Source organism: Strigops habroptila, chromosome 4 (assembly GCF_004027225.2).
Source record: "Strigops habroptila isolate Jane chromosome 4, bStrHab1.2.pri, whole genome shotgun sequence".
Classification (NCBI taxonomy): Eukaryota; Metazoa; Chordata; class Aves; order Psittaciformes; family Psittacidae; genus Strigops; species Strigops habroptila.
The window spans coordinates 15,926,624-15,949,862 of record NC_046358.1 but is presented as its reverse complement, the minus strand read 5'-3'; the positions used below and the strand labels follow the sequence as shown (position 1 = coordinate 15,949,862).

General features: G+C 37.5%; 1 protein-coding gene across 5 annotated transcripts in view; it reads right to left on the bottom strand.

Annotated features, from left to right (window-relative positions):
* Positions 1-23,239, bottom strand: part of SIPA1L1 (signal induced proliferation associated 1 like 1) — a 223,412-nt gene that overhangs the window by 40,941 nt on the left and 159,232 nt on the right. For all 5 annotated transcript variants that reach the window (XM_030482943.1, XM_030482947.1, XM_030482944.1 and 2 more), the window contains 6 exons: positions 22,348-22,522; positions 14,996-15,099; positions 13,630-13,787; positions 9,660-10,236; positions 8,251-8,525; positions 3,494-3,766 (listed from right to left, as the gene is read on the bottom strand). In XM_030482943.1, the coding sequence (XP_030338803.1) occupies positions 3,494-3,766; positions 8,251-8,525; positions 9,660-10,236; positions 13,630-13,787; positions 14,996-15,099; positions 22,348-22,522 (1,562 nt within the window). The remainder of the gene's footprint in view (positions 1-3,493; positions 3,767-8,250; positions 8,526-9,659; positions 10,237-13,629; positions 13,788-14,995; positions 15,100-22,347; positions 22,523-23,239) is intronic.

Below are 23,239 nucleotides of genomic sequence, written 5' to 3'. Positions count from 1 at the left end.
AAAGATAAAAAGACAAATGTAAGTACTGTGCTGGTTAGGCACAGGACTGGGCATTTGCCTTCTCAGAATCAGGGACTGTCAAGCAAGCTACTCTCCCACCTACAACAGAAGTCTCCATAGGAAGGCAAGATTATTCATATACATGAAGTGAAATCCTCCTGGTTCTCAGGAGCAGTAATACAGCTTTTGTTTAATTTTTAACATGTTTAAATGGACTAAAGTGAAAATTAAAAAGTAGTTTCACTCAGTATGCATATTTAGGGCCTCTAGCTACATAAAGTTATCATCAGTCAAGTATCACTGGTAGGTAATTCAAAGAGATACACCTGTACTCCCTGTACTCTGAGAGCACTTTGTACTCAAAGGATGAAACACTTGCCTGTTATGCTGGTTTTGTTTAAATTAAATCCCTCAAATCGTCAGGTTTTTTTCTAAATACTTCATACAAGTCATGGATATACTGCTGATATGTCAGCATTAAAATGAATAACATGTCAGGTCCGATATGTCAGAAATATAATGCCTCTATTTCATTCTTTGAAATCCCACCTGCTGGAGCTACGGCTAATGATGATACCAAACTTCTGTGGTCCTGGGCGACTGGTATCAGTGCTAGTTCCAAAAATCATTCCAGATTCAGAGCTCAAAGAGCCACATGGATCAGTTTACTACAGGTTTCTCAGCTGCCATGTCCCTTAAAACAGATCACAAACTATAGATTGCTGTTTCTTAGAGGCAGATGAGATCTGCTGTCACTGCACCTGGCTCAATAAACAAAGAGCGTGCAGTCAAAAGGCAGGAGCACAGAGCGATAAATGCCAGCTCCAGCCCCAAACCAACTAAGTATTAAGATAAGTCAAACATCAGCAAGACTGAACTGTGGCTCAGCACAGAAACACAAGTGATAGTGTTATCTAGACCACAACCAAAGATAAAAATTGAGGTTACAGCTATAATTTAGTAGTGAAATTATTTATGGATGATGATCTTCATAGGTTAGTTTCCAGCTGCATTGACACTTTCCAGAAGTGAAACTTTAATGGTAGTAAGGAAATCTAGGATATCTGTGCTGCTTTGCTAATAAGTCATAACGAAGGCGATTTTTTTATAAAACCCCTTAAAATTGTTCTACAGAACGAACACTGCAGAGAGACTGAAGTATCCATGTTGTATATGGTGGGGTCCTGTTTATAATCATGTTAATTAGAAGAACTTTTTTGGATCACAGGGACCACCAGCACAGATCCCGGTACCTGTGTTACCAGGCTACCCTTGGTTCTTCATTTCTCCAACCAGTTGAGAGCTGAGCAAAGAACAAATTGTAGAGAGCAAAGCATAGCAGAGCACCATTGCTGCTACCTGCACCAGAAACATGCAGATTCCAGCACCTCCTGAGAGATGATGTCTTTATGCTATGAAAAGTATGAAAGTTATTGGTGAAAAATTAAATGAGACAGTATTTAAAAGGGCTATGAAAAGCTCATCTTTGTTGATTTTAGAGATTTTACACAAAAAGTATAGAAGTATCTCAGCTTCTGCAAAAGCAAAACTTCTTTTATCATGCAGAGAACAGACTAATGAGTCTTGGAGTGAACTTATTGCCTTTTCCCCCTTCAGTATTCCTTTAAAATGCCAAAAACGTATTTTTCTTCACTTTAACTGGAAACACATTAACCTCATGCAGCTGCAGTTATATTTAAATTTGATCCAGCCAAGACTAACATGTTTAGCAGATAAGAAAGATAAGAGAGAAGACATTTTTCAGGCCTCCAAAAAAAAATTCCAGCCACACTTAAAAGCTACTTTGATAATACACTTTTAAGGATGAAAGGATCCAATAGAGCCCTTTTTGAATAATGACAAAAAAATAATACAAGAATGTCTAGAGGAGAAACACCCCAGGTACATGCCTTGAAAATGAAGGAAATGGAAAGTCAAAGTTTCACTTTTTGAAAACAAATACTGAGTATATGGAAATGTAATTTTCAATTTGCAAACATTTGTCAGGCCCTAAACCCCTCTTCAGCATCCAGTGACTGGATAAATCTTGGATGCTTTAGGTATGCAATGTTGCCCACATCGGATTTTCTGTACAAGAAAAACACAGTTATTAAAACACCGTCTCCCAGTGCAGCCAAAGGCTCTCTCTCCTTGGCACAAGTCATGGAACAGCCAGCCTGAGACTCTAGACAAAACTCTTTGGTTAATGCCATGAAGAGATGGAAGCATCTGGAAAAAACAGCAACTCAACTGAAACTGATCTTCTGCCACTGCCTTAAACTTTGCCCAGGTATTACTATGTTTTCCATAATTACAGAGTGAGATTCTACAGCACTGGAGAGAGCAGAAAAAACCCCAACAATCCAAACTCCTATTCCTTCAAATTCAGCATTGGCCTGTCTTCCGCTGTAACAGACAGATACAGTCTGAAGCCATGCAATTGTTATGCTGGTCCAAATATGCCATTAGAGAGCTGAGTCCAGCATTTCCCTGGCTTCTGCAACCTTTTTCACAGACAATCTTATCAGGTTGACTGTGAAATTATATTACTGCTTTCAGTGTGGCAAATTCTCTTTTGCTACTGACACTGATGGGAACTTTAAGTATACATCTACTGAACTTATACAAAGCTACAACTGGGGGTGCGCTTTCTAACCAGTTTGAGTGCAGAAGTACAATAGTGTCTAATGAAAAAGAAAGTAAGAAAATGAAGTCCTTACCAACTATTAGAATTTCTTAACAAGGTATCCTACACAAGTTTCAATTTCACCTCGGTACTTTCTTGGTCTTGGCTGTAGCATCTTTGAACATTCTATTTTTTTAACCTCAAGATCTTCAGGATGTGAAAAATGCTTTAATTCATTAGAGCTCTCTTTAAATTTTCTCTAATATGCATCTTATTTCCACTGCTTTATATTTTTCCACAATGCAAAGCATGATCAGAATCTGTCTACAGCTTTTTTTAAGGAATTGTCCAAAATAAGAAATACAAGCTATGAGCTTGTTTCCCTCTCTTTATAAACGTAGACTCAGTAATAGATTTGTATAGATAATTAAAACAATGACAGTTCATTTGAATATTATCAAATACACCTTTTTCTGTGAAAGAATGAAAATACTGTGACAGGATGTGCCTGATAGTTTTGCCTCAATACTAATCGCTTTCTTGTTTAAAAAACCTCCCAATACAACAAAAAACCCAAACCACCCTGGAGAAATGCAAACTTAAAACCAATCCCTTCTCTAGCCTAAAAAGTTTGAAAACTCCCCAACCAGAAAAATTTGTTTTCTATGCTGGTCAGAATTCTCTTGCTAAACATCCTGTTAGATGCTATTTCTGCCTTGAGAGCTTCCAGTGATCCCACCAAGCCTGTAAACAACCTAAAATTTTGGCCTAATTCTTCAAAATGTAGAAGTTCAAGAACACTTAGATCTGAAACTCTGATGGTAACTCATCTGAAATTTAACAATACAGCAGTTTGATGATACATACCTCCGGCTCTCCAGCGGTCGCCCATCGCTAGAGATGCTTCGAGGGATGTTGGCTGCTCGTTCTGGGGGTGGGATTTTCCCTTCTCCTTTCCCAATCCTAGATGTTACGGGACTTTGTATCTGGGATGGTACCTGAGCCACGTGAGGTCCCTGTCCTTTGCTTGCATTTCGTTGCCATTTATTATTATTCCTGAAGGGAAATTTGAATTCATATGACATTCCTTCATTCACTTTGTATTCCATCACTGGCATACGGTAGTTTTCTGAAGAACTCCTGGAAATGAAGAAATTCAACGTGCTGCTATAAAAAATAAAATATACATATCCTGCTCACAAGGCAGAAGTCTGAATACAGAAGCCGAACCAATTCTGTGAAACAGTAAATGTACAATTTTGCTTTTTATAAACATACTCAAATTTTAGAATCATAGATCTACAAAACTGTTTAGGTTGGAGAAGAATATTGAGTTGGACCATCAAGTCCAACCATTAACCTAGCACTGCCAAGTCTGCCACTGAACCTTGTCCCCAGGTGCCACATCTACATGTCTTTTAAACACCTCCAGGGATGGGGACTCAACCGGTTCCCTGGGCAGCCTGTTCTAGGGCTGGACAACTCTTCTGGTGAAGAAATTTTTCCTAATATCCAGTCTAAATCTGCCCTGGCACAACTTGAGGCCATTTCTTCTCACCCTATCACTTGGCCTTCTTGGCAACCGGGGCACACTGCTGGCTCATATTCAGATGGCTGTTGGCCAACACCCCCAGATCCCTTTTCCACCAGGCAAATTTCCAGCCACTCTTCCCCAAGCCTGTAACATTACATGTGGTGGTTGTGACCCAAATGCAGGACCTGGCACATTGCCTTGCTGAACTTCATACAACTGGCCTTGGCCCATCAATCCAGCCTGTCCAGATCCCTGTGTGGAACCCTCCTACATTCAAGCAGATCAACACTCCCACCTAACTTGGTGTTCTCTGCAAATTTACTGAGGATGCACACAATGCCCTCATCCAGACCACTGATAAAGAAATTAAACAGAATTGGCCCCAGTACTGAACCCTGGGGAACACCACTTGTGACCAGCTGACAACTGGATATACTCCATTTACCACAACACTTTGGGCCTAGCCATGCATCCAGTTTTTTACCCAGGAAAGAGTACATCCATCTGAGTCATGAGCAGCCAGTTTCTCCAGGACAATGCTGTGGGAAACGCCATCAAAGGCTTTACTCAAGTCTAGGTAGACAACATCCACAGCCTTTCCCTCATCTGCTAATTGGTATAAGGTCCCTCATCTGACCTTATCACAGAAGATTAGGTCAGTCAAGCAGTACCAGCCTTTCATAAACGCATGCTGACTGGCTCTGATCACCTGGTTGTCCTGTATGTGCTGCACGATGGCAGTCAGGATGATCTGCTCTATAACCACCCCCAGCACTGAGGTCAGACTGACAAGCCTGTAGTTGTCTGGATCCTCCCTCTGGCCTTTTCTGCAGATGAGTGTCACATTTGCAAACTCCCAGCCAACTGGGACCTCCCCAGTTAGCCGAACTGTTGATGAATGATTTAAAGTGGCTCAGCAGTGAGCACTTCTGCCAGCTCCGTTAGTGCCCCTGGGTGTGTGCGTTTAAGTAGTGTAGCAGGTCCCTGACCACTTCCCCTTTGATTACAGGTGCTTCATTCTGCTCCCTATCCTTATCTTCCAGCTCAGAGGGCCAGAAACCTGAAGAAGAACTGGTCTTACCATTAAAGACTGATGCAAAAAAGGCTAAAAAGTGGAGATGCCAAGCCCAAAAGATGCCCATTGCTTCCTAAAGATGTACAGGGACAGGCCAGCATAAAAACTGGAGTAAACCAGGATATTAGTTAATGGAGTCCACATAAGATACAAGGCAAACTTCTGTATACGTTTAAAATGAGAGATTTGGAAAGTATATGTGACCTTCAGCTTTGGTGAGGATAATTTTGGTATTTCTCTTGAGAAATGCATATACCTCTACTTAAGTGAATTTCTTATTGTGATTACTTTATCTACACATCATTATCTAATGGGAAGGAAAAAGAAACAATCAGTGCAACATTTTCTACTTCTAGCTCTAAGTGATTACACCATTAGTGCTGAGAAATATCACTATCTTTTCCCAGCTAAAATACAAAACAAACCAGGTAATTTGTTATCTGGCTATGCTGACATTAGTAAGTTGCACAGTCTAATAGGAGTAGGCAAAGTGCAACGGTTGGTTCTGAGGTCTTACTGTCCACAATACTCACATTTTGTGGTTTTATTTTGGCCTACCCTCTAGTCATGACATGCAAATCGAATTGCAGCTGGAAAGCGCGAGGTGTGCTTCCGAAACACACATAATTCAGATTCATCTCAAAGGAAATGCTTGCGTGCTCTCAGGCTACTCTGTGATGTAAACCACTGCATGGTTGATGGGGATGAATGGGAGATGTCTTTTCAAAGTCCACTCTCAACCTAACTAAATCTTTATACCCTTATTTTTTTCTCTTCATATTTTGTGTGTCTGCTATTATTTCCCTACTGATTATACACCCTAGTAGTTTGTGTTTCTCTTTTTTCTTTTCCAGACATAGTTACAGTTTGAGAAGCAAGAATACACAATATCCTCCTGCTGCTGTGTCTTTAACTTCAAGGTCAGCAATCAGTCCACTAACTGACTTCAGTAGCAATGTTTTAATGATTATCTTTTAGTAGAGATAACACTGTAACAAGGCCTGCCTCTGTGTAGGGAGTTTGATTATGAATCAGAGTATTTGGATATAATTTTGTATCTGCTACTGACCTTGTACATGTGCCTGCGGGCAAGTCATCTTATCTAACTGCACCCCTGCTCTTCCTCCAACTTCATGCCAATCATTTCTTTGCCAACCAATTTATTAGGACAGCGACTGCTTCTCATCTGAATGTACTTTACCAAGCAGAACTGATGTTCCTTTTAGTTATGGTCTGTAGAAGTTACTGTAGTAGAAATACTAAATGACCTCCAGAAGACACAATGAAAGGACTCCAATTTTGGAAAACTGATTGCCAAAAGAGAAATTGCTCTGTGCAAAGACTTAAGTAAAATCTCTAGTAATATACGTAGAATAGCTGCAAATTCGAGACACGGTTTCTGAACCTTAATGATTTTGGATAGAGCGAAGCAGGATCAAGAGTTGCTTTATGAAATTTTATAACTAGGGAATAACCCACCATGAATATTTGCTCACTACAAGACAACAAAACTCACTGGTGCCGAGTACAGTATTTCAAAAAGTACAGTAATTTCTCTTACTGCCATTTGGATCCACTAAAGCTAAGCCTGCTTTTGTCTGTACTTAATTTAGTTCAGGAATAATAGGATCTGTGCTTTCCACACAGATTTTTCTGCTCTAATCCTTTTGCTGTGATTGCAGTTGAACTTTCCATTTGCCTGGGCTGCTAAATACTGTACAAAAGCTTTCCAAATACCTCATAGGTGACCTTATGCCACTGCTCATTTTAATCCCTGACATGTATTCAATTTTCCACTGACAACTAAAGGACAAATAAAACACCTTTTCTCTCCCCTCCTGTTTTCCTACCAGTTACAAAAGGAGTTAATATGGCTCACAGTAAAAGCAAACATGGATTTTTCTCTTATGCAAGCACAAAGTCTTTGCTTGGAGACACAATTTCATATTAAGGTAATAAATACGCATTTAAGTTCAGCCCCAACCTTAAGCATACAATGATGTAACATCTACCCCTACAAAGATATTGCCTGATTAGAATATGCAGTGCAAAATGCTCTCAGTCTCTCACTGCAAGGAACACACTGAACTTTGATAACTGTACTTGCTGCTTCTTAGCAAATCAAGTATAAACCTTGAGCTAGCCTGTAGGCAAATTTAGTCTACTAAAGATCATTCCATTTTAATCATATAGCATTTGCAAGATATTAATACATGATGCCAGGAACATGGGAATCAGATTCAGTGATGCGGCTGAATGCTACAGACAACTGCAGAGAGTTCAGATGGGAGCAGTAAAAGTTGTAAAAAGCTTTAGTGTGAGTTCAGGAAAAAAAGTGGAGTGACTTCATGTCCAGTGTAGAAAAAAAAAGCCAAAAACCACTTATTGCTGCTTATTTCCTATTAGGCAACATTTTAAAGCTATAAAAGCAGTAATAGAGCTGAAACAAGCCTCAGGCTTAACACATATGGGAACTGAAAGAGATGCAGCAAGATCTACTCCTAAAGAAGAACTGCAATTTGCAGCAATTTCTCTGGGCAGATCCATACCTTTGATAAATTCTTATCATTTACAGCCTTACTTATTTGTGAAAGTAGAAGAATGTAAGTCTATTCATAGCTTTCAATAATTACATCCACAGACACTGCAAACTACCAACGAATAGGAAAGCACGGAGGGAAATGTACAGTTAATTTTGACGCACCATAAACACACAACTGACAACAAAAGGTTGATTTCCACCTTAAATTTCATGGAATTTAAAGGATACACAAGGTTCCTTGAGCATTTTATTAAGCTGTGTATTCAGTGAATGTTTTATGGGGTGTGGAGTCTGAACATGGGCAGTTTTTCGTGTCCTTCTCTTTCACCTTACGAAACAGGATGACATATTATAATTATACCATGGGTTTTGGAGCCTGCTTTGGGTTCTATGGTGTTTGTCCCCACCACCCCCTTCCCTGACCCCACAAATCGAGATGTAACTTCAGCCCACACGTAGCTACTACACAATACCTGCGTGGTGTGCAGTCCTCATATGGGGGGACGATGACGACCTTCACTGTGACTGATGTTCTGAGAAGATCGATCATTTGCTCATGGCTCAGAGTGGCTACAGCCACCTTGCAGATTTCCACCAGCCGGCTGCCTTGCCGCAGTCCTGCCTGCCATGCATAGCCATAGGGCTCAACATCTGCCACAATGCCTTCATAGTTTACATGGAAACCGAGCTGACCCAGGCCATTCCTACGCAGCGTCATCTCCACTGTTTCACAGCCCTTAGTCACAAGCTATAAATTGAAATGAAGACAGAACTTAATGCATTGAGAGACCTTCAGTGCTAGTAAAGTTTTAAAGGCTCCATTTCTGTTCAATCAACCAACACCACAAGACTGTGGGAACACGATCAAGGAATATATAGCACAGTCTTGGGTACATAACATCTGAAATGGGTCTTGTCACTCAAACTAGTATTTTCATTAGAGCCTGGTTACCCAAGTTCTGCCTGGAAATTTTTACTGGAACCACAGGGATTTTAGAAGATAAATGGCAGCACACAACAGAAAAACACATGAAGTTACACAAGCATCTCTACTTTATCTTTTATGCTTTAGTAACCAACCAACCAACCAACCATTCTACATTTCTAGCTGTTTCAGTAAACTGCAAGATTACCTTCAGTTAGAATGTGGTGGCAGTACTAAGCACACTGAGGTCTATGCCAACTCTTCTACGTACCCATGGCCATGAATACTGTCAAGAGGAATTTAATAGGGTCTAGGTTTTCCTTTTTTTTTTTTGGTCATCATACAAATACAGTTATGAAATTATAGGAAAGACAGTGAAACATAACACATTCTTTCATAATTGAATTGGATAAAAATGAGCATGGACAGATATTTTATAAACAGATACTATGATTCACTGCATTTTTAGTTTATCACATGTATTCAGAGAATATCTGAATGTTGCAATAGGGATTGGGACTACACCCTGCTGCAAATATAATAAGTCAGTCTCAAAGATATTACTTTGAGCTTCATTTGAAACAAGATACAACAAGCCTATAAAACAGAGAAAGGGGAGGAAAATGAGCAAAAGAAATAAGGTGACACTTCTGTATTGACTGTGTGGGAGCAATTTATGCATTTGAAGGCCCTGGGTTTTGTTGGTTTTTTTAATTTTTTTTAATATGGAGTAATTTTTGAGATACACATACAACCAGCTGAGGTTGGCTGATACCTGATACAAGAAAAAGCAATATTGCATTTTGAGGAAAAAAAAGCAGGAAAGTCCTTAAAGATTTCATGATAAACAGAACAGTTTCAGGGAACACAAGCATTACTTAAGTTGAAGCCTTTCCTGGCAGTGGGGTGAGAGGAGAAAGCAAACCAGGGGAACCAAACAAGAGAACACATTCTAACCTCCAGCCTTTTGACGATCTCTTTGATATCATCAATGTTGCTGATGAAGCTCTCCAAAGAAACACATTCGCCCCTCTCATAGAATATTTTGATATTTGTGTCTGTTGAAGTCCACCCTATCACATCTCGACAGGAGCAGTTGAACACCACGCTTTTTGTGTCCTGTTCAATGAGGACTACAAACTCATTAGAGATGCCTAGGAGACAGTCTATTTCAATACCCTTGCTGTAGTCTTTTGCATGGACACTCCATACAATAGCACCAGAACTATAGATCTCTGCTCCTGGATAAGGCTTGGACTTTTCTTTCTTTTTTGAAGCAAGCGAGATGAAGGGGAACTTGCCAGAAGGGTCAATAGGTGTGTTGGTGACATTCTTCTCTGCCAAGTCTTTCAAGTACTCTTGACGGGTCCTGGTGGCCATCGCACGAAACTTTTCTGATTTATGAGCAGCATTCTCTGCATTAATGACTTTGGCTAGTAAGAAGTCCCTGAACACATTTGATTTAGGAAACGTGACACCTTTCGGAATAGGTGGACCAAAGGATGGTACATCTCTGGATCTTGTCACAGCAACACTAGAAGAAATAAAAGAACAAGGAAGAAGCAGAGTCTTCCATTGTATGCAAATTCAGAACGTTCTGAATACAGAAAATACATTTCCTTTCTTCCTTAAACTCTCAATTTTTCTCTCCTTTTCTCAGCAATATGAGATACTTATATTTTAATGTTGCCAGCATGGAGATGACGTCCCCCCTTACTGTTTACTGTATAAACAGAAGGCCACTTATTTTTGCACCTAGGTATTTTTGAGTCAGTCTCAGTACCACAGCTTAAAGAGAGCTTCAAGTGCAAAATTGTGGGTTTTTTGATGAAGTAATAATTCAAGTATGGTAGTTCTGAATTTTGTTTTTACTATAAACAGAAAAATTCTAACACTATTACAAAGGCTAGCTTATAAAATTTAGCTACCTAAAGTTGAAAGGCTTATCTGGAAGCAATGTGAAGTCTATGACCAATAGTAGAAATATAGATAAAATGGACACATTAAAAAGATAAAGACAAAGTCATCTCACAAGGCCAGTTTCACTGTGAGAACTGTCTTGGCGACTGAAAGCATATATACATCACACTACTTAATATGTTTTAAATTTCTGGACTGAAAACTGCACTAGCTAATATTGCATACTAGTGATAGAAGCAGAAACCAAAAGTACTACAGCTAAGAAATTTCTTAAAAGTTTGGAGATGTATATTAGAAATAGAGGCTTTCTTTTTCAACTCTTAGTTTCCATACCACGTGATGGACTGACAATAAGACTACCTTAGGCAATGCTGACAAGCTTAGCTATTCTCCCTGGTCAATTCTCTTAATACAGAATGGATGAGAGTTGTTTGGTATCACTGAAGATTCGGCATCACTCAAGATTTGCCATCAGAGTCTAGTATTGTTCACTTGGCAGTCTGTCCCAAGAAGACACTGACAACTATAGTTCCCCAGTTTTGTGACAAGAAATGCTCCAACAGTTCAGATATGATTTACCACATATCTGTAACTGCATCTGAAAAAAACATTACCTAATTCTGGCCAAAAGATCATGGTAATGGAGTTTCACAAAAAAAAAACCCAGAATGGGACTTGAACACAACTACAAATGTATGTAGTGTTTTATTTAGAAGACTGCCTGGTATTATTTTTAACTTTGTTCTAACTTATCTGAATCCTTAATCACACTTCTCCCCGCTTCTACACCTCCCCAAACTGATAACTGCAGAAATACTAGTAAAGCCTGGGGAAGCACACGGGAACACCAAAAATAAAAATTAAGTCACCCAATTTTTAACCATATCTTCTGGGTTTGAGTGGTAGAGTGTTTTACTTGCTTTGGTTTTGTTGTTTGTTTTTTATTTTTAATTATGTTTTCTAGCAACTGATATTGAAAGATGTCATATTTCCTTCAAATGTATGCCAATGTATCTAAAAGTATACAACAGGGGGTGCTCATGATGCATGGCCATGATCTGACTTCTGATCATCTTCAGTAGTCATAAAGGAAGTGTTATTAAGAGACAGAAGCCTAAGCATTAAGGCACAATTACTGGATGTAATGAAAAACCACCAGTGACATTTTGTTTAATTAGGTTTTCATTATCATGAATCACAGGGATAAGAATTTAATTTTTAACAATTGCTAGTGAAGTTTTAAAAAGTGAATGATGCTGACAGAGAAGCCAGACCTTTGAAATATTGTTTATCTTGGTTGGGAGGGAGAACCACTGGCCAAGACAGTGCTTGATTTTATTCTTTTTATGTAGTTTTTAATATAAAATCCAGTACATTTTTATGCAATAAGGCTTCCTGTTTTGTCTAGAATTATGAATCTATGAAACTGTTCCAAATAATTCAGTTAAAAAAGAGGTCAAACTTACTTTGAACAATTTCCTAGAAAAACTTTTCATAATGGAGTTCTATAAATTTAAATCAAGTCTCTGCACCGAGAGGACAAAAAAAAAAAGGGGGAGGGGGGGAATACTTTAATGCTAAAGACAGTATACAGAACATACAATGCTCTAGTGGTTTCCTGTATCAAAATGAAGCATGACAAGGTTTTTTTTTCCTACCTGCTCTTCCTCTCATTAAGTTTTAAGCCTGTAGCTTCCCTAAAGCTGAAATTCTCAAATTTTATTCACTAATAGTAACCAGTAAGGTTCCTGCCCTTGTAGTTGTGAACACTTGAAAAATGAAAGCAATTCACAAGTCTGAAGGTCAGAAACAGAACCCCTAGATATTTAAATTTATTACAGTATAAGAAATATACATCTTTGCCATACCTTTTAAAAGAAATTGAAAATATGCAACCATATTATTTAAAATAATAACTAAAAGCAGACCTTTCTCTGAGTTTGTAATACCCAATTCAAATGGAAAATGCATCCGTAAGCCCTTTAGATGTATTTTCTACTTTCCCCTCTATTTCACAATCAGTTTATGTACAGAATAAGAGCTGAAACATATGTCTAAAAGTTTAAGAACAAGGTATGTTTACATAAATTATGTAGCTGTGAAATTTGCCAATAAGTTGCCTTAAAATGAGTATCAACATGAACATGCCTACTCCAGGAAAGTTTAATATATGTACAAAGTTCAGCATCAGTTCCACAAGTTCTCTGTGAGCTTTACCAAAAACTTATGGAGAGTGAAAAGCCTTTAAATCTTATTATACTTATTTGAAAAGAATGAGTAGACCATCTCAGACAGTGCAATCTTACCTCTTCCTCTAAATAAGCAGCTGACTGAATGATACACTTAGGTGAACATTTGTCCTTCAATAAAGACTAGTTAATTCTAAGGGTACTTCTTGCAATCCTTTATTATATGTTACTAGCAATAAGCATTTTCTGTTTTAATCATATCAAGTTTAAGGTCACAGTAAAGGTTTTTGTTTTGTTTAGTTTTTTTTTTCTGCATAATGCTCCGGAATTTCTTTGTCAGACTGAAATGAGATAAGAAATGAAGATACTTCAGACAAAACATTTCAGAGAGCTTAGCTTCTTTCCGAAAGGTTAGTCATACTTTTTCACTGTCTTAATTTCAAAAAACGGAATGTAAACTCCTGAATAAATTATCTGAACAAAAAGTGAATTCATAAGAATCAGTATAGAAATACTCTAACACATTCTTAATGAAGAGAATAAGTGAGAACAAATTTAAAAATAATTCCCAAATTTTTATATATACATATATATAGTGTGTGTGTATGCAAACATACTAAAAGCATTGATTTCATCATTAGGTGTGCTTCCTTTAGAAACTCATGTGTCTATTTCATTTTCAAAAAGTGTTCTAAATTCACTACTCAATCTCCTTGACCCCTACTTTCATTACGTTGCTCTACTGAGAATTTAAAAGAGGACTGACAACTCCCTTTGCACTCAAATTTCATGTTTTCATTGAAACTAGCGATAGTTACCTGTAACAAACGCTGTCAGTACAGGGACCATGCACTCTTACAATGACAAAGACATGCTGGAAGTGGGATCGAATGTTCTTTGGGCTGAATGGTTGTGCTCCAGGCTCCTGGAAAACTATTGTCACAATATCATTTCCAATATGTCGTTTTCTTAGAAGCTTTAACAAAAGAAAAGATGCATACGTTAAAACATGTTTGCTTTCACAATTTTCAACTATTTACGTCTCATTATTACAGATACTATTCTATTTTTTTATTCCAAATGAAAGCTGAAACCTGAAACAGTTGAGGATATGACAAGTACTGGAATTTTAGTTATTAACCTAATAAATTTCAGAAATGGGCATTTTCATAACAATTTCATTTCTACATGTAATATTCAGTAAGATCATTAGGGAAATTTTTAAGCTAAACAAAGAGGAAAAACAACAATGAAACCTGCTAGTATCAGAGTAATCAGTAATACATGGAAGCTGGAAAACATTCCCCACTTTACATATTTTTACAAGCCAGAAATAGGTTCGTTCTATTTCAAGTTGAAAATAGTTGTCACTATTCTTAAGACACGTTATAATAATTTTCTGACAGGATTCTTTCAGTAAATCCAAGACTACAGTAAAAGAGTAAGTAGTATAACATTTACTGTACAAAAGAAAACTGGAAAGGATGCTGTGTTACCTTTTATTGTTAAGACTATTTCTATTTTATATGCAGAAACACAAAATAACATTGTTTCTGCATAAAATGCATGCATCTCATACGCAACAAGATGGCCTAGTATTTAACAAGACCACGTACTTCAGATTCCCAAAGCAGGTCAGCCTATGTGTGTCTTCACTATAATAAAAAAAAAATCTAAACAAACAAACAAACAAACAAAAAAAAAAAAAAAGGGTATTTTGTCTATTTTGTCTCACGTCTTCCTGTGTAATGTGCTGGACCACCTCTGATTCTGTGCATATTAAAGTTCCTAAATGCAATCCTTGAAGTGCAACGTGCTTTGCTACAGAAGGTTAAAAATCACATCAGCTACACTATGGTCCTTTTGACATAAGGCGTGAACTCTTATTTATCTAACAGAAATGTGCTACTGACATTATTGTATAATATTTACATACAAATTTCACTAAATGATGCATAATTACATAGAAAACAGTCTTGCATAAAAATCTACCTATGATGTACCTACAATGATCTGCTTTGCTCATCTTCCTGACACAGAGATGACCAGTTTTAATTTGATACTTTTGATTCTTTGACGGCTTTCTTTGCTAGTAACAAATGAAAGTTGTCACAAGTATTCAATAGCTCAGCTACTTCTGAGATGGAGGAAACGTTAATTCTAACTAGGCATGGTCTATGTTACCTGTTGCTTGTTGTTTGGAGTATATGGCAACATAGTCGAAACGTGGAACATGATTTCATAGTCCTTGTATGTTGTGTATAGAGAGTGAGTGCCCGTTGAATCAGCTTCAGTTAAAGAAAAAAAGAGAAAATAAAAGCATTATTTAAAAAAGTTTAAAAACAAAGTTTCATTATTTTGAAATAAAATTATCAGGCAAGGCAAGAATTATTATTTATCCTTGATCCTAGCTGAGATGTCAGCAAGTAAAAACTTACCCAGAGTTTATTCACCTGCCAAAGCAAATGACACATACAGATGGCACACATCATTTTGTTTACTTTTCCCAATTAAGAACTTGTTAGGAATAGGGAATTTACACCAGAAAACATTTTAAAATAGCCTATTTAAGCATGAAAAGTGGTAACAAAGTCTGAAATAATTTTCAGACACCACCCACTATCTCAGGCTAATCAGAATGAAACTGAACTGTTAGGAATGTGAAAAGGGCTTCAGAAGGGAAGGTAGATACTGCGAATGAATACGATGATCTCATGCATAATTAAATATCAATGGACGTATAACCCACAATATATGAAAGAAAAGAATGGGTTCTTTTAAACATAAGTATCAGGAGTCTAAATGAACTTGTAATGATGTCAGATAAAACCTTCACTAAAACAGGTGCTTTATGGATAGGAGCAGTCAAAAACCTGAACAGTATGCTAGCATGCTTACAGCTGACGATGGAAAAAGCCCACAACAATGACATTATGATGCTGGTATATTAATCAAAGGTACTCTCACCTGTTTTGGGTTCTGGCCACCCTGTTTTAAAAATTATAGAAGAAAGAGAAGGGATACAGAAACAAGTCCCAAAAAATAATTATATGTGGATGGAGAGACTTGCATGTGGAGAGAAAGTGATAAAAACAGGGACTGTGTTTAGAAAGAAAAAAAGAAGAGGGGATATTATTAAAGTTTACAAAGTGTTGGTTTTAGACAACACTTTATTATGGACAAATTGGGAACTTCTGTTTTTACTTTTCCTTTCTCTCTCTCTAAAAAAGACCTCGAAAAATGTTCCATGAACTTAAATAGTAACACATTTAAAGCTGAAACAGTGAACATATTCCATTATATTTAATTGCTGTCCACTGTGCAAAAAGCCCGTTTTCAAACAATTTTCAAAAATAACTAGATTTATATATGGAAAAAAGCACCCTGATTATTTGAAATTATAGCAACATGCTACTATATTATATAATCTCAGCTATTTATAGCAAAGTATTTTTAAAAGCTGTTAAATACTACACCTTGGCATTTTTTATTAGCAGAGAGATCATGTTACTATGGAGATAATAGCTCTGAGAATGCTGAGGCATTTACAGTAACATAAGGTCTATTTACCCAGATTTTGGGTATAAGCTTTAACAAGAAGTTTTAGCTTTCTGTCAAATTCGGAATAATAAAAGAGGGGTAGTTCTGCTGTAAATGAAAAGCCACAACACCCTCCATAAAATGGAAAGTTTTCTAGATACTATCTGCACAGAGATTTTGCAATTCCAAATTATCTATATAGAAAAAAAATGGGAAAAAGAAAAAAAATAATCCTGAAATACTATTAAAAAAAAAAAAAAAATGGAAAAAAGATATCTCAGTTTATGTTTCAGTAAGATTGGGATCCCTTTGCCCCAACTCAAGGTCGCCATTATGAAAAACTAGCTAACTGCTAAATATTTTCTTTTTAATGCTAATGACAGCAGCAGGACAGCTGAAAGGGAATAATTTAATCTTACACTCAACTCACAGCAGCCTTTATCCTCTGCCTGATCACTACAGTGCACAGTGAAGGAGGCAGATGCACCTGAAAGTCACCTAAACATCAACTTAAGTCCTTACTGGCTTTTGCCCAACTGCAAATATGCTGACTTGTGCATCATCTTTCACAAGCAAAGCACTCAAAAAATGTAACAAAGAACTGGACAGGGGAAGCTGGTGCAAAACCAAAAGGAAGTAGGTAAGAGAGATGAGGGAAGAGGCCCAAAAGGGGTTGAGGGGAAGAAGAGAATAATAAAGCAAATCTGACAATATATATGCTAGAACAACACTTATGCATTTAAGCCAAGCTTTCAATGTTCCTGGATGGACTTCAGTTTCAGGCGGAAGAGGGTTCTTTCTCAGAACAGCACTGGTTCTGCAAACTAAGCAATAATGCTACAGTCAAAACGACATATTTAATGATTCCAATTATTTCCAAGTACTTCACAGCTTAAATCCCCATTATTCAAATCCAACTACAGAAGTCCATATCCACCAGAGACTGTGCACCTTTTTCACCATTCAGATTTCTTCTTCCTTACAAATCCAGAATACTTTTTCTGATATATACCACAGTAATTACAGGTCTAGCATTAAATCAAATCATTGCCATTGCAATAATATCGAAGACTGCACACTGGAATAGTAGCCATCATTTCAAGGTCAGAACTGCAAGCTAGCACTGCAATATACTTTGATTTCCTTGCATTTAATAGAGGCCCAAAGGATATAGAAATTCATTAGCACCTTTTCATACTGAAGACATCCCCTCCTGGTCTCAGTTTATGGCATACCTATTGATGCTGCCTTCACAGACTCGTCCCACTGCTGGATTTGGTTACTTAGCTGATCTTTTCCTTCCAGCATTATTCAGCTTTAAAAATCCACCTTATTTTCCTGTCTTTCCAATGTTTCTCAGTTATCTTCACAAGGACTGTCTTAACAGCCTCCCATTTAAGTGTTTTTTCCAAAACCAACAGTGCTCAGAACTGTGACTGACACCAACAGCATGCTGTTGATATTCACCTCACTGAAGCCACAGGGCGTCATCAGCCTGCTTCTACAGCACATCTTAAAACCTTTGCACTAGAAAACTGTAAAAAATAGTACAAGTAGGAAATCTAACCTAGTGTTTCGAAGAAAAACATGTTGCAAGGAATTGCAGGAAAACAAAAAAAAAAAAGATAATGATGAGGCAGGAGAAGGAACAGCCATTGCTACAAACTGCAGCAGTGCTCACAATTAAGACTCAAACGCAAGAAGTTTCAGAGCTTCATGTTGTGCCCCATTTACCTCTGCTGTTAAAAAGTCCTGCTTTATTTCTAGTTTCTCTTAGTTGCTGGCCTGAATTCAGCACCTGTCAAACCAGTTCTCCTTTCTGTTACACACGAGGATTATACCAAGCACTCACATTCAACTTCTGTAATTTCGAAGTCATTTTCAGACACTACCCTTTATTTTGTATCATACAAAAGTATATGTACAACATAAACAGAGAAATGCAGATGGACTTCCCCCCATCCCCATTTCAGCTTCTTAAGCAGTCAAGGGCCCTCTGACCTCCTTTGGCTATGTGTCTCCCTCCCAGTGAATTTCTCAGACTCAGCAGTAGATTTTTCCACGCAATTGGAAAGATGTTAAATAGTACAAGTTAAGAAATTACTCTTATCATTCTGTATTATTTCATTAGAAACTTTGGGACTTACTGACAGCCCCTAAAAGAAATGTCAATTTGAAGTCCATTAATTCCCTAGATTTCAATCTTATTTGGTATCTTCTGTGCTGTTTTTATACTCTTCTCATGTCTTGACCATAAAGTCATGCAGTATAAACATCTAATAAAGAAACCCACCATTATTAGCCACCTTTGTAATCTCATTGAATAGATAATTCAAACTCCTACAACTCACATTAATCAAATCTTCATTACCTGCACCACTCTGCTGAACACACACAGCAGGCTACCAGGCCTAGCATTATCCAGCTGATCCCATATACCAATTTAAAATATTGAGAAATAAGACTAAGGGAGGGGGAGGGAAATAAAGCATGCATTACAACTAGCAAATAAAGTAAAATAACTGAAGTTATAATTTGAAAGATTGCTATGATGTTTATTACTTTAAAGTGATGCCCATAAAATTCCTAGCAACCGTGGGATAGATGACATTTTCAAGCTCTATTTCCTATCCAAAGTCTGCAGGCTGCCAGGAGATAGACTGTTTCCCCTCTGGTAATTCTAGAAATACACAAACAAAACTTTAGAAGTAGCAGCTCTTTCCACAGTGGCACTGGCAGAGATCCAAAGCTAAAGCCCTTGAAGAATCCAATATACTTAAATAGGCTTTCAGTTAACAGGATGCATAAGATCCCTCCTTTTAAGAATTGTCTCTGTTATGGATACTTACCAATTAGGCCCCTAATTCTAAAAATTACCAAGAACAACAACTGTTCTGAAAGTGACTTTTGCTAGAACAACTTTACTTTTCTAAATATGCATAAATTAAAAACATCTTGTGAAAATTTGCAGAGTACATACACAAATCAGCTTCCCCCCGCACTGAGAACATCTTCCATTGTGCCTTACACCAACCATCTGCTTTTCATAGCCTGCAAAGTATTGTCAAAGGCATAGGAACTAGCAAAGTAGCCTACATAGCTCTGACCTTTCTCACAAGTTAATGAACAGACATTTGTTTTCTAAGAGCATCTTTGCCATTAACTGTGCTGACACTGAGCAGAATTTTTATGTAGGAAAATTTCCTGAGCAAGAACTATTTCGCTACAGTGATCTCTAGCAACAGAAGAGCACAGAGCTGGAAAAGGGAGAAGCTTGCTTCCTAACTGCAGACCTAGCTTTTTCAACAAAACCCTATATACCTAAGTCATGGTAAGGACCACAACCTCCTCCTTTGCAGGCCTGTCTGTGTTACGGGCAAAGCAGAAAGAACCAATTATTTAGTGTACCTCTCGAAGATGTATTGCCCATGGAATCATAAATAGTTAGGGTTGGAAAGGACCTTAAGATCATCTAGTTCCAACCCCTCTGTCATCTATTCTGTTGTTCAAATACTCCCCATATATGAGATGCAGCTCTTGCTACCATCTCTGGTCTTCAGCCATTTGCCTACTACAAGGTGACTCCCCCCACTTTTCCTATGCAGAATATGCAATAAGGGTTTCTGAACGTAGCTATCCAAAGAGCTTAGTGCTGTGCTCCCTTTGCGATTTGGCAGAAAGGAAAACAGCACCATCAAGATTAATTGCAAAAGTTTGTTGCCATTGTTCACATTTGCTGCTGTCTAAACCTGCTCGCTAAGAACTCATGTATGCTGTTGTAGTCGTGTTTCTTTGGTAAGCCCGCAGACAACGTAACCTGAAAGATTTCAGACAACTTAGACGTCCCTAAGCAGTTCTAACCGATGAGGTCCCATGTATGTGAGCTTGTAAACCCTGACTGAAAGAAAATGTAGAAAACCTTTCATGAAAGCAGCAGTTCCACCCAGAGCATCCCCCTTTCTCTCCAATCACAGTGAAGTGTTCATGTAAAGCCTATTTGTATTTTAGATGCAGAATGGAGCTGGTAGGTCTACTGGGCAACATGAAAAAGACATGTCAGCTCTCAATATGGAGTAGAAAACATTTGTTACAAGACCACCACTCTTAAAACCATGAGAGATTCAGTCCACTAGAAGTTTACATATGTATCCATTCAACAGGTGCTAAACTGTAGTACATAAGATCACAACCTGACAAAAATTTTTCCAAACGTAACTGGAAAATTTTGCTGTTTAGAAGAAAATTTCCAACAAGTACTTAAGACACAGTTACAGCTTTCATGGGTATATCTGAGCAGATGAATCAATTCTTAATCATACAGCATTTACATGTACTAGAAAACTGTATGGACTGATACCAAAAAAGGCTTGTGTTTTATTTTTTTTTCTCAGATGTCTTAACTAAACCAGAAGTGAGGGGAGAGAGGATTTTACTTTATCTGCTGAAAGTAATTAAGAAGGTCACAATACAAAACCAAAAGCTATGAAATTATAAATATTTTCTGGTTTCCATAAACTTTAGATTATTGACCTAGCTTATTTTATAACTGATAAAATAACACTTTGGGGCTGCAGAAAAGGAAAACCCATATAATGTATTTCCAGTAAAGGCAAGAAAACGTTACAGCAAGAAACTGCCTGGATCTCATCTGGAATTGTGTATATAATCCTAGCCACTAAAATGGAAGAGACTGAATTCAAACTTGGATGAGTGCAGAGGAAGGTTACCAAACAATACAGCATATGTGTGTGTAGACAACAGAGAAATCCATGCCTCATACCAGTAAGAGAGACTTGGCTTATTAAGGGTAATGTCACAAGAGCATAGAGGAGACACAAGTGCAATATGTAAATGCTCTCAAGGGAGTAAATACAACAGAGGGAATATAAGTATTGCAACTAAAAGAAACCAGGCTCAGTGGTAAATGTGGGAGAAATGGCTATTAAGTTAGGTTTAAAACCACAGGAAGTTTTATAACCCTCTAATGATTAGGGTGAACAGCCCAAGGAGATGGCAACATGATCCCTGTAAGAAAGAAGGCCACAAAGCAGAATGGTGGAGCAGTAAAGCAGAGCAAGTTACTCTATTCATGATAGGAGACCCATGACAAGAGCACAGTTTTTGCTGCACTGAGCTGATGAAAGCTTTTCAGCTTTTATGAATCAGCTCCTTATTGAATTTCCTTTGCTGCAAGTGAGCAAAAAAGCAAAAGATTTCCATAGGAACTGTTTACTTTCAATACTCAAAGAAAAAGAGGACAGGCCAAAATTTCACTGAGTGTTTTTAAATTGATTTACAAATTGAATATAGCACATGTTAGCTGATAAACAGGTATTTTACAAGCTTGATTCCAAAAGTCAGAAGTTTCTATAACAGATACTGTCAAAGATCATCTTTCCACTGCAATATGGTTTGCAGTTAAAGCTGATAATATAACTGCCAAATACAGTTTAATTTCCATAACTCAAAAGAAAAATCATGAAGGGAGGAATGTATTTGATAGCAGGAGTAAGACAAAACTACTTAGAAAGGAAAACTACATGCCACAGACACAGCAGAAAAGCAATGGATCAGCTTGTCAAGGGTGTTACACAGATGGGTTCTCAAAACTTTTTTTAGTGACAGACAATTAGCATATCATTAAAAAAAACCCCCAAACCTATGACCTACCAACTGTATTGATTATTTGTTAGGCAACACACTGATGATGGATTTGCAACACCAATAATGGTTCCATATTTACTGGTTTATTGTTGCAGCTTTAGTGATAGTTTCATACCAAATTAGCACAAAAATCCAATAATGATCAGAGTTGAAAGACCGTGTGGGTATGGATAAAATTACACACTTGCTCTGCTTTCACTTCTAATATTAAGCAACTGTCTTCCTTTGGCAAAGAGGTTATCTTTAAGAACTCTACTAAACGTCATTCAGCAGCCATATAATGTATTTTGTTCACTTAAGGGGAAAAAAGAAAATAAATGAAAAAGCCTTACTCTTTGTATCCAGCTGAGCACGATACTTTTCAAATCCCTTGAGTCGAACTCGTTCTCCCAAGAGCTGAAGAAACTCTTCAAAAGCTGGACCTGCTGATTCATTGTTGTACATTTCCTCTTCCGTGCTCTGCCCGGCTTTGCAGTACATGATACCCACTTTAAGTTGGTAACTTAACTGCAACAGGAAAAAGATTAAAATCTTACATGTATACCAAGTGATGCAGCAACTTATTTACTGAACTCACTTCACATGTTTTAATAAGCCCATAATACACAAAGAAAAAAAATACCCAATTATCAGTCTAATTTCACATCTTAGTCTAGTTCCTCATTGTTTTCCACTGTAATTGCCTTGATGATGGCATATTTCATCTGAAGATGCCAAAATGCTTTCTCAAGCGAAATAAACATTAACGTTTCTTTTTTTCCAGGAGAAAAACATTGCAGCTTGCAAATGGTGAATGTCTTACATTAAGTCACATGGAAAGCGCTGGCTGAGAAATGCCAGGAACTTGAATCTCCAGCTGGTACCATGGTTACTATCCCATGCTAAACCTTCCACGCAGAAGGGTACGGCACAGCATGTGCTCATTTCTATAATAAGTAACAAAATGAACATTTCTTCACTTCAAGGAGAGGATAAATATTATTCTCATATCAGTGCATTAACCTGTTTAGAATTTTGAAAGAATCCATGGCATTCAGTTGGCCTTCTCTGACTTAAAAATGCAGTAACAAAAACCAGCTAAATTGAAAAATGCTGCTAATTCTTTAAAGATACTATTTATTGGCATAGACAGTCAAATATATTTGTGGGTTTTATGTCTATTGTTCCTCTAATTTGGTGTCTGATGTTCCTAACACAGCAGAAACTGAAGATGTGAATAAAGTA